General features: G+C 38.2%; 1 protein-coding gene and 1 long non-coding RNA gene across 4 annotated transcripts in view; one reads left to right on the top strand and one right to left on the bottom strand.

Moving 5' to 3' along the window:
* MAMSTR (MEF2 activating motif and SAP domain containing transcriptional regulator) overlaps positions 1 to 9071 on the top strand; it is a 195172-nt gene extending 186101 nt beyond the window's left edge. For all 3 annotated transcript variants that reach the window (XM_072110516.1, XM_072110518.1, XM_072110517.1), the window contains exon 13: positions 8594 to 9071. In XM_072110516.1, coding sequence (XP_071966617.1) covers positions 8594 to 9048 — 455 coding nt within the window. In that variant the 3' untranslated portion in view covers positions 9049 to 9071. The remainder of the gene's footprint in view (positions 1 to 8593) is intronic.
* Positions 9072 to 9197: 126 nt separating this feature from the next.
* The window catches only part of LOC140064064 (uncharacterized), a 67508-nt gene continuing 63691 nt past the window's right edge, over positions 9198 to 13014 (bottom strand). Inside the window, exon 3 of the long non-coding RNA XR_011847688.1 lies at positions 9198 to 9254. This is a non-coding gene — a long non-coding RNA (uncharacterized lncRNA). The remainder of the gene's footprint in view (positions 9255 to 13014) is intronic.

Genomic DNA, 13014 nt, shown 5'->3' with positions numbered 1-13014 from the left:
CAAAATACTGGGAAAACCTATTGACTCGAGTATAAGCCGAGGGTGGGAAATGCATTGGTCACAGCCTCCCCAGTATATAGCCAGCCAGGATCTGCCCCAGTGTATATAGCCAGCCCCTGCCCCAGTGTATATAGCCTGCCAGACCCTGCCCCAGTGTATGTAGCCTGCCAGACCCTGCCCCAGTGTATGTAGCCTGCCAGACCCTGCCCCAGTGTATGTAGCCTGCTAGACCCTGCCCCAGTGTATATAGCCTGCCAGCCCCTGCCCCAGTGTATATAGCCTGCCGCCGCTGCCAGACAGATTGCACAGAAGATATACAGGGGTCACCGGAAAGGTGAGTTTAGATATATTTATTTTTTTGACTCGAGTATAAGGCGAGTTTGGGTTTTTCAGCACATTTTTTGTGCTGAAAAACTAGTCTTATACTCGAGTATATAAGGTAGTTTACACATAGAACAATAGGCATTCTCCATTATATATAGGGCACACACACAAACACGGATGTGTGAGTATATATATATATATATATATATACACACACTCACCGGCCAATTTATTAGGTACACCACGCTACCCTGTTTCCCCGAAAATAAGACAGTGTCTTATATTAATTTTTGCTCCTTAAGAGGCACTAGGTCTTATTTTCAGGGGATGTCTTATTTTTCCATGTACAAGAATTTACATTTATTGGTGAACAAAAAAAAATAAACTTCTAAAACATCCTTATTACTCTCCAAACTCTGAACTATTGGAATTTTTGGCCCCAATCTCTCATGTTTAGCAATAGAACTTTCCTTAAATGAGCACTTCATGTCCATGTAGCAGCTTGTAGCGTATTTGTCCTGCAACAGTCAGTGATTTTATTCTGTAATTCTTCCTGCATGTCACAACCTCTTGCAGCATCTAAAAAATCAACTAATACTAATGCATGACATGGGGGTCCGCTGCAATGGCGGCCGCTAGGTCTTATTTTCAGGGGAGGCCTTATATTTTTAAGATTGAACAAAATTGTACTAGGTCTTATTTTCGGGGGATGTCCTATTTTAGGGGAAACAGGGTATTAACGGGTTGGACCCCCTTTTGCCTTCAGAACTGCCTCAATTCTTCGTGGCATAGATTCAACAAGGTGCTGGAAGCATTCCTCAGAGATTTTGGTCCATATTGACATGATGGCATCACACAGTTGCCGCAGATTTGTCGGCTGCACATCCATGATGCGAATCTCCCGTTCCACCACATCCCAAAGATGCTCTATTGGATTGAGATCTGGTGACTGTGGAGGCCATTTGAGTACAGTGAACTCATTGTCATGTTCAAGAAACCAGTCTGAGATGATTCCAGCTTTATGACATGGCGCATTATCCTGCTGAAAGTAGCCATCAGGGTACATTGTGGTCATAAAGGGATGGACATGGTCAACAACAATACTCAGGTAGGCTGTTGCGTTGCAACGATGCTCAATTGGTACCAAGGGGCCCAAAGAGTGCCAAGAAAATATTCTCCACACCATGACACCACCACCACCTGCCTGAACCGTTGATACAAGGCAGGATGGATCCATGCTTTCATGTTGTTGACGCCAAATTCTGACCCTACCATCCGAATGTCGCAGCAGAAATCGAGACTCATCAGACCAGGCAACGTTTTTCCAATCTTCTACTGTCCAATTTCGATGAGCTTGTGCAAATTGTAGCCTCAGTTTCCTGTTCTTAGCTGAAAGGAGTGGCACCCGGTGTGGTCTTCTGCTGCTGTAGTCCATCTGCCTCAAAGTTCGACGTACTGTGCGTTCAGAGATGCTCTTCTGCCTACCTTGGTTGTAACAGGTGGAGATTTGAGTCACTGTTGCCTTTCTATCAGCTCGAACCAGTCTGCCCATTCTCCTCTGACCTCTGGCATCAACAAGGCATTTCCGCCCACAGAACTGCCGCTCACTGGATGTTTTTTCTTTTTCGGACCATTCTCTGTAAACCCTAGAGATGGTTGTGCGTGAAAATCCCAGTAGATCAGCAGTTTCTGAAATACTCAGACCAGCCCTTCTGGCACCAACAACCATGCCACGCTCAAAGGCACTCAAATCACCTTTCTGCCCCATACTGATGCTCGGTTTGAACTGCAGGAGATTGTCTTGACCATGTCTACATGCCTAAATGCACTGAGTTGCCGCCATGTGATTGGCTGATTAGAAATTAAGTGTTAACAAGCAGTTGGACAGGTGTACCTAATAAAGTGGCCGGTGAGTGTATATATCCTATGCCTTTAACTACCATAAATTCTTGATGGTCTACCTATGTATTTATCATTTTATTTTATTGTACAGTATTTTATTTATTTTATTATTATACTTGTGTATTGTACCAGACCTGATGAAGCACTTTGTATAATGGGAAACGTGTTGTCAATACCCTTTCCAAGTAAAGAAACCCTTACTTTTGAGTATCAGCACCCTCCAGACGTCTCTTTTTTCCCATATGGGGAGTCACAACAAGTAACTCGCCTTTCTATCTACAGGATTGGAGCTGTTATGTGATTTAGTGGGGTTCCGAGAGGCCCACTTATGTAAAACTCAAAAGAATGATAGGATTACCCCTCCTAACACTACCCTGTTAGTGGGTGCTCCTAAATTTGATTTAAGTTCATTTTATTTGGATAGCTATAATTTTTCTGTGTTTGGAGTTTCCCTCCAAAATCATAGGACATTACCCCCCTTGCAGAATAAGGAGCCTTCCTTTAATCCTATGTGCAGTACCTGCTTGCTTTGTAGATGTGAAAGGCTACACTTTCAGTATAAACAGACCCTACACTTAGTCTTTTGTACTCCTTGCCTGACTGACTTCCCCTTATGGTTAAAGCATATCGAGGAAACTTTATGGCAGGTCTTAAAATGTGAAATAGAAATGTGATCTAGGTGAACCACGATGTCCTGGAAAAAGAATTCCAAATGCAGTAAAATTGATGAATAACACATTTGTGCCATTTCCTTATGGGCTTAGTTTATACACCCTTCACTGTGCAGTCCACATAAGACACCTCCTTTATTCTTTGCATCATTAAGCTCATGGACATCCCAATTTATACCTGTTTAAGATGTTTAAATATACTTTAAAAAAATTATTTTATTTTATGTTTTGCCATATTTTGAGACACATAACTTTGGCAAAGTAGAATGGCAAAATTCTAGAATGGCAGCAATTTGGATATTTGGCCGTTTTTTAAATTTACATTGTTTACTGCATGGCATAATAGTTGTTTTATAATTTGATAGACCAGGCATTTTGGGATCTGGAGATGACTAAAATGTTTGTGATTATGTTCATTTCCATTTCGTAGGGAAATGGGGATTGATTTAACCTTTTAGCTCTACATATCCAGCGGTCACTTGATTTTTTGTAGGGGTTAAAAATATTCAACTGCACACCTCAGATTTATATTGTGCTCAAGGAATGTGATGTAGTTTTTATCCAGTCTTTATTTCCTTTGTTTAATACTCTCATAATAAAACCATATGTACAGTATAAAAAAACATCTCAATTGTAACAGTAATTATTTTGTATATAGCATTCATTCGTTGTAAAATTTGCAATTGGATGTACGTGGGATGTACTATCTAAAAATGTAAAGAATGATTGACTGAACATTGTTAACAGTTAACAGTAAGACAGAGGCTTCAATAGAAGGAATGTATCCAGAAAGTAAAACATTTTGTTAAAACACATAATTTCAATGTTTCTAGTTTTGAAACCTATTACTGTGATATTACAGCCCAGACCCAGGACTAACACCCGGGATCGGAAAAACTCAGATCCCAGATGTTTAACCCCTAACACGCCGAGGTCAAGCATGACCGCAGTGTGTAAGTGTCCTCACCATGGATCGAAACCCCTCCCCCCAGTGTGCTTTAGATTCTAAAGTTTCTAAATCGCAGGTCCATATTGTTTTAACCCATGTGAAACACTTAAAGGGTTAATAGACTTAATAGAAGATGTTTTACATACGTTGAGGGGTGAATTTTCTATAGTGGGGTAGTTTATGGGGTTTTACTATTATTTAGACCTTTCAAAGTCACTTGAAAGCTGAGTTATCCCTCAAAATCTGAGTTTTGGCAATTTTCATGAAAATGAGAAAAATGGCACCTAAAGTTCTGCACCTCATAACATCCTAGAAAAATGAGAGGACGCATAAAATATCATCCCAACATAAAGCAGACATTCCGTAAATGTTAATTATCAAGCTTTTTGGGTATTTTTACTTCCTGTCTGGAAAGCAGAACATTTCAAGCTTGGAAAATGAAGAATTTTTACAAACTTTTGCCTAATTTTCACTTTTTTTCAGAACAAAATGCAAAACCTATCACTTAAATTTTACAACTAACATGAAGTACAATGTGTCATGAGAAAACAATCTCAAAATCATCTGGATGTGTTAAAGCATTCCGAAGTTATAACAAATTAATCGTGACCCAGGGCAGATTTGAAAAATCGAGTCTGGTCATTGAGCTGAAAACTTGTTGCTACTATTTTGGATTTTTAATTTAAATACAAGAATCCCGAACGGTCTCAATTAAAAACATGAGTTTTTGTTGCATTACTAAAGTCCAACTATATACAACATAAATCATTAAACATGCCAAATAATTAACTCCACCAAGCATTCCATTGCGATGTAAAATCGGCCCATCAATGGTCATAAAATAGAGATTGGAGGTCCTGAACCATGTAGTCCACACAGTGTTCCAACTATGCATGTGTATTGGTCTCAATCATGTGTACCAAACAAAACTATTGGGGCGAGCACAGCTCTAGTATGGATGGGTCCACACACCAGCAATATGATATAAAGTAATCTTTATTAGTACATCAACTTACAACTTACAACTACACAACTTATAAGTACACACTTATGTACTTTTAAGTGATTTTAACCCTTGTGTAGTTGTAAGTTGATGTACTAATAAAGATTACTTTATATAATATTTTTGGTCCATGATAGCACACTTCTTTCTCTTTCGAATTTCATATTGGTCTCAATCATGCATGCGTGGTGGTGCTCCCAATAACGCATGCGCATAAATTCATCCAGGCACACGGCTAGCTGCATTTATGTCCCTACTCTGGCCCCATGCAGACACAAATAAATGCATACAGGGGCAAATATGGATTAAATAGTATCCTTCTTATGGCAATAACTATTTATGAAATTGTGTATATGCATATATATGTAATGTATGGGTATCTATTTCTAGTTGCATAAGCGATGAATGAAATAGCAGAACTCCGTCTCCCATTCAAGGATTTTTATTCACTTGTGGATACAAAGCGACGTTTCAGCTAACACCCAGAGGACCGCCCAAATGGAGCCGGACTGTGGGTGGTCTACCCTAGTGGATACTAGGGGTTTGACTTACCAATAGCATTACCAACATGGTTTGCGGTTATGTCCTTGAGACACTTGTTCCTCTGGTCTGGCAGTCAAATTACTCCTTACAAACTTACCCGATATCCTTCTGATGATGCACATCCCGGGTGGGTCCCTGTCACTCTTTCCCTTTTCCAAGATATAATCCACTCTTTTGCTATAAAAAAAACATTGCTATAGTTGCCCCTTTTTGCCCCATATTACATACCAAAACGACCGACACACTATGAAATTTATTATGGTCATTAATTATTGAAAATTTTAAAACTTAAAAAAATATAATATGCTATACAAAAAATATATGTATATTATTCTCCTGTTTTTGTAACTTAAACTCTTCAAAAAACTATTAATGAAAAAAGATCCCTTAATTTTTTTTATTTTGAACTATCCCTATGTGTAAAACCAATAAGTATGAAAAATTGTTATAAATGCTCCAATCAGTAAGGCCTTTTAATGCCTGGTCAGAGAGGGGATAAAATATACCATACGATCCAAACAGGGTCAAATTCTCATCATACTATGAACATCGACCTCTCAAAAGGCACATCCCACAATTTAAGCCTAGTTCACACCTACTAATAATGGAGTTCTATTGGATCTTTTAAAATGTCCAATGATTTTAGTGTATTTTAACCCCTTCACGCTCCGCGCCCTACATGTACAGAACAGAGATGCTGGGGGTGTAGAAAGAGGGACTGAGCGCTCTTCATACACAGGTGGGGTTTGCTGAATATTGCTAGCACCGATCACGGGTAATAACCCTGCCGATGCTACCGGCAGCATTTAAAAGACGGCGGCGCATGGGAGCCACCATTTCTTTGTGTTTGTCACTCCCCCAAGCGTCATCGGGGGGTGGTGATCGGTTGCCATGACAGCCTCAGCTCTTCATCAGACCCAAGGGTGTCTGGTTTTTGTAGTTTTGTTACAATGAGCCAGTGGATCATTGTAATGAATACTGTACATGCTATATACTGCAGTACTGTAGTATTGCAGTATATGGTGGGAACTGTTAAAATTTCAGGAACTCTCTAGGTTGTAGAGTGACTTCCAAATTAGAAAAGGCACCAGTGTTGATATATCAGGATGAGAGCAGAAACCAAGATACAGGCTCCAGTATCTTTGAAAAGGCAGCTTATACTTTATTGTATAGTGTTACACATATTTATGCTTGGCTACTGTGATTAGCATAGGCAAAGGTAAATAAATAACATCATTGGGTTCTGAAGAATAACTAACCAGCTAATTGGTCTCTGGTCCTCGGGCAGTTTCGATTATGTATTCTGCTGAACACCAAGGTCAGAAACTTAAAACACATGTGGCCTGTCCTAATCTCTAGGCAAATTAAACTAAATGGAAGCTGCATACACAAAAATGGCAGTCGATATCTAGCATAATACTGTAATATGGCGGTGCATATTACTGTACTATCTCACAGAACGATCAGACAATATAAGGTTAATGTACCCTACAGGGTCTGAAAAATAGTAAAAAAAAAATTCCAAAAAGTTTCAAGAATAATAAAAAAAATTTAAAACCTAAAAATTCAAATCACCCCCTTTCTTGAGAAGTGATATAAAATGTAATAAACAGTAAAAATCACAAACACTTTAGGTATCCCCATTTCCAAAAATGTCCAATCTATCAAAATATAAAATTGTTATTTCCGGCAGTGAACCCCATAGTAGAAAGTAGCTCACCCTGTTAGGCCACTTTTACACCATTTTACGTCACATAAAAAAGTGATCAAAATGTCGCACAGTCATCAAAATGGTAGCAGTGAAAACGTCAGCTCATTTTGCAAAAAAGAAACTTCACACAGCTCCGTACACTATAGTATTAAAAAGTTAATAGCGTCAGAAGATGGCAACAATTTTTTGTACACATTTGTTTCATTTTTGAAAATGTATTAAAACGTAATAAAACCTGTATAAATTTGCTATTACCGTGGTCGTACCGAACCAAAGATTAAAGCAGAGCTGTTATTTAAAACGCACAGTGAAAGTTGTAAAAACAGCCCACAAGAAAGTGACGCAAATGCTTTTTTTTGCCAATTTCCCCACAATTGGAATTTTTTTCCAGCTTCCCAGTACACAGCATGAAATAATAAATAATATCACTGGAAAATAAATTTTTTATGCAGAAAATAAGCCCTCACACAACTCTGTGCACCAAAAATTTAAAAAGTTATGGATTTTTGAAGTGGAGAGTGAGAAATGAGCTAAAAAACCCTGCATCCCTAAGGGGTTGAATTGCTTCCATTAGTGTCCATTTGCAACACTTCTGTTGAACAAAAAAATTGATGGAAGTTGCAGCTCTATTTTGTCAATCTGAAATCATGAATGTGGTACAAACAAAGATTAAAGGGGTATTCCGGGAATATGAAAATCTCACACAAAAACCCGTGATGATATAAATAAATGAGTACAACAATACTCAATGTCAATAGTCACAAAACTGAGCTTCAATAGTTTGATTTTATGATTTGCAAAATTTATGGCCTCTCTAAAGTAGGTGGAGTTATCACTAAGATGGCCGCCACTGGAAACTCCAATTTCCATAATCCTTTAGTTCTCAGTAACTACTCCTCCATCTTATGCTCTGCTCCCGGTGATGATCTAACAGACTGTCCTGCTCTGTTACCTTAGTCATGATGTGTAACTGCCTTCCCTGCACATCACCACAACACTTGCCATACTGGATGCACTGCAACCAACCCACTACAGCCAAACATAAGTGGTGATCCCATGACCTGCCCAGGCAGGTGCAGGACATGTGATGTGGACATGTGACCGGCAGCCATCTTCTCTCCTGTGTCTTCTCCGCAACGGACCGCGCGGAGGAAATTAACGGACTGATTAAAGGGCCAGTAGCATTTTAATTCTTTATTACACTCTGCTCTCCTTAGCAGAAAATGCTGATGACATAAACTTTTAAATAATTTTATGTATATGAATTATGCTTAGTCCTGGAATACCACTTTAATATAAACCATTAAAAGTCCATTGGTATTGATGGACATTTTACCAGATCCATTATACTTTCATTATTATTGTTTCAGTGAGGAATGTCAAGAAACTGCCATATTGATGAACATTTCATTTTTAAAATATTGTGTTGCCGTTTGTAAACCATAAATTTACTTAATACATTGAATTCAAATGTTTTTTTTTATTTGCAGATAAATTAATGGATTTTGATTCTGCCTCTATGGAAAACAAACATTCTGATATCAATCATCAAAATGGTAATTTTGTAAAACAGATTCAGTGTTGCCTTGATTCTCAGCCACTCTCAATTATGCCGAATTCTGCAATTCTAGAATTTCCTGTTTCTGGAAATTTTGATTTCCTTTCTGGTCAGGAAAGTCTTCCGGCTGTCTTTTCTCCAGATCAAATTGAATTACCTTCTTCACCAGATCACCAGGAAAACAACATGTCTCCATCATCATCTTCATCTTCATCAACTAATGCAAGTTTTGATCCAGCTGATTGGCTAGATGCACTAACATCTGGATCTACCTCCAATTTTGGTCCCAGTAGTCCTGTTGGTTCTAGTATTTTCTCTACTGACATTTTTGACTCACCAGATTTAAGCATCAACAGAATGATTGATCTAATGGTGGAACAGTGGTAATATAGCAAAAGGACAAATATAGCAAAAAAGACAACAGAAACTTTACATTGATTCGACTAATGAAAGAAAGATAATCTTTCTTTTACCTATAACTTTTGCTTGCTTCGGTAAAAGGATGGAAGGTGCAGTAAACACAACATAAAATAAACAAGAATGTGATGGCATTTTGGTCATACTGTAGCTTCTTTCTGTAGGTATTGTCTTGGCTGCAAGAATGATAAACAAAAATATTTAGTGATGAAAAGTATTAAATTGCTTGTATGCAAATGCACAAAATGACTGTTTATTTCATCCATGTTAATTCAAATAGGGAATAAAAACTGTTTTAAGAACTTGCATTTATTTTTAAAAACATATACGTGAATGAAAAAATGAATACCTGTTGAACTAAAAAATTGACATTGAGAAAAAAAGTAGATATAGAAAATACTGAAATTTGCTTACCGAATTTTTGTTTCCTAGAGTCTTCAGGCAGTACACACAAATGGGCAAATGCCCCCAGGATATTAGCAGAAGGGACAAGTTAGTAAGTGGTAATCAATCACCATCGGACTGCCTATATAAGGTTGAGGATACCACGCGATCCTTGTATTATTTGTAGCAGTAAAATTATATTATGGGTGGGAAAGCTGTGCTGCCTGAGAACTCCAGGAAACGAAACATTTCGGTACGCAAATTTCAGTTTTCCTGTTCATCCTCAGGCAGCACACACAAATGGGATTTATGCAGCAGTACAATCATTAGGGCAGTAAAAAAAAACCGCTCCCTTCAACACTTTTCTGTAAGAGGATAAATCCTTTAGATGGGATGATGACCCTATTTCTTAGACCTCGCAGTATACAGAAAATACATTGGGAATGTGTGGAAGTTTCCTAGGCTTCTGATGGCGATACAGATCCGGTAGGTAGGGCAGCTAGATCACAGAAGTGGAGAGATTCTGATTTATCCTTGGAAATGTTTCTATAAGAAAAGAAGTAGAGATCCTACTCTTGAGGAGCAACCAGTTTAGGAATAATACCTCCAAGAAATTCCTTAAAATTCTTTCACCTTCTCTTAGTAATGAGGTGCAGATCATTGTCAGGATGCCTGATAAGACACTAAAAAAGAAAACTCTGTTGGTGTATACAAAAATTTGATTGAAGAAGACCATATTTTGCTGACCATATTATTGAAGACCATATTATTGAAGAAGACCATATTTAACCCCTTGCTGGCCAGGATTCACTAGCCCATCTGTTTTTACTCAAGGGAAGACATAGGAGGCTGGCATGAGGTCCAGCATGTTCCAGGTAATAGAAAATTGTGGCCTTGCCGTTGATATGAGATGGTCATTTAGAGAGTGTAAAAACAAAGCTTGTTCATAACCGCAGGGTCAACTTAAATAGAATGGAAACCTGTGACCCTGAATTTCCCTTGAGGAGAACCTCATAATTGCTTGTGCACTATATGGAAAACTCTATGGGGGTCATTTATCTTAGATAATCCACTTTGTAAGATAGACAAGGTACAGTGTGTGGAGTTATTCAGATGAAGTGGTCTAGGACGGGAGATTCTCCAACTCCCCCTTAAAAACGCAGTCTATGAACAATGTCCAACAATTGACCACATAAACAGGCTTAATAAACCAATATTCTCTTTACTTCAAAACTTCTTATAGATACATTATTCTCAGTAGTTTTCAGTTTGTTCCATAAGTATATATATTGCACATTTCTTTTAAGTATTGCACATTTCTTTAAATATTTGCTTGCATAGAATAAACGTGCAAGTGAGGTAGTGTCTCTGCCCCAGGGATCATATCAATGTGAGTCTTATCTACCATATCATACTATGTGTACCGAACTATCGGACTTTTTGAATGCTATACAATTGTATCGGTAATTGACTCACATGACCCTGAGATTAGTTTATTCTATGCAAGCAAATATTTAAAGAAATGTGCAATACTTAAAAGAAATGTGCAATATATATACTTATGGAACAAACTGAAAACTACTGAGAATAATGTATCTATAAGAAGTTTTGAAGTAAAGAGAATATTGGTTTATTAAGCCTGTTTATGTGGTCAATTGTTGGACATTGTTCATAGGTCATTTATCTTAGTCTGATGCACCTTTTTAGTGACTTTTTGAGTGCATTGGGGTAATTGTGCAATTTTTTGTCTTTTTCCAGCAGTTCGCAGGAGTTCGCCGTGTAGCAGTGATTCCGGTTTGCGCCTAATTTATCTTGTATTCCTCCTGCTTCCAGATGTTTGTGCCCTATTTAACATTGATTTTCACCTATATGGGCGCAAATAATTGTGCAATAACATGCCAGTCCAGGCCATGCTTAGGAAAGGCAATGGTGTGATTTGCGCAAAAAAATTGCCTTTTTCTAAAATTTGTGCCTAATAAGGCGCAAAAAAAAACTTTATCTGACAAAGACAAATCGGATGCAAAAAATAGACTTACAAAAGGCGCAAAAAGAGCTCAGAGAAGGCGTGTGTCAGTGCCTATTCGGAGATTGCAACACATTTATTGCCACGACTCGACATAATTGAGTCACAAGGCAACCAGGCGCCAGTATTCAATAATCTGCGGCATAATCTGCGGCAACTCCACATAGTGCAACTTCCACTACTTTTGATATATCTGGCCTGTGGTGTTCTGGTAAAAAAAAATAAGAAACTGGATTCTTTCACTAAAAGACTAAAGAGACTGATAACAAGGTAAAGATTAGTAACCTTTGTCATGACATTCCATTCCATAACTTTGACCACAGTTCTTCTCACCATTACCCATTCCATGGATTCAGAGAAGAGCCTGATGACTCTAAAGTCTCCTTTAGAGACTGGTAATTGCAGTATTTGCAAAGGAAAAAAAACATTTATATTTATGATAAAATGCCATCTGAGCTGACCTCTACTAATATCATCCTCCTTAAAGGGGACCCTGAGGTGGACTGAGCTGAGATACCAATACCAGGTTTTGGATCTCTACTCTATCAGTGAGAGTATATAACATCTTACAAAAAAAATGCTTGAGACCTAATCCTTGACCACAGATAAACAAGAAACATTGTTTGCAGATCATCAGCTCTAGGAGATAGACATAAAGAGCAGATTCTAGATGTGTGAGGTTTTGGTAGAAGATTGATCACCCTAAGTACTTGGATATTGCCTTCCTATCTAGAGCAGGATGACAACTTCTGGAAGTAATAGATATAGATCTTATTACATGTTGCTACAATTGAATAGATAAACGGCTTATAGATAACACAGAAGAAAACACTATTAGTGTGTGCATATATATCAAACAGCAGATAATGTGAGCAGCTAGAGATAGGCAAATCGATTCTAACAAAATGGAATTTGTTTAGAATTTCAGGAAAATTTAGGTTCTGCAGAAATCCGAAGTTTACAGTGATTCGTGGGAACAATTTTTTCCCCCTTTATTAGCAAAATGGCCACAAGCACAACGTGTTACATGGGGCAGAGAACTCTGTGAAGAAGAAAGGAACACCCTCGATCACATGTGCAGACATGTAAGCCAATCAGTGACTGACAGGCTTATGTGATGTCACAGCCCCATAAAAACAGACGTCCATGCAATCCCATCATTTCACACTGCCTGTGCTGTCTCTAGCATCTAGCTGCTTGTACTCAGTAGCTGATGGAGTGATTTTTCCTCAAAGTCCAAAGTGTCCATTTTGTGGATCTGTGTAACCCAAATTTCTATTCTTTTTTGTTGCTAAAGTTGATATCAAGAAATCTGTGTCAAATCAACATAGTTCAAGTCCAGTGTGTGAGTTTTTGGGGTTCTGTATTCCCCAAATTTAAATTTAAAGAAGATGTCACAAACAAGCCTTATGCATCAGATTAGATCAGCCATGACACCTCCCCCAAACTTTGAGAAATGAGTCTGGATTCTAACTACCTGCCTCAGCCACTATTCTGATACTGCCACCCGCCTGATGCCACACATCTGC

The sequence above is a fragment of the Engystomops pustulosus genome, chromosome 6 (genome assembly GCF_040894005.1).
Source record: "Engystomops pustulosus chromosome 6, aEngPut4.maternal, whole genome shotgun sequence".
Taxonomy (NCBI): Eukaryota; Metazoa; Chordata; class Amphibia; order Anura; family Leptodactylidae; genus Engystomops; species Engystomops pustulosus.
This window is presented reverse-complemented; position numbering and strand designations above follow the sequence as displayed.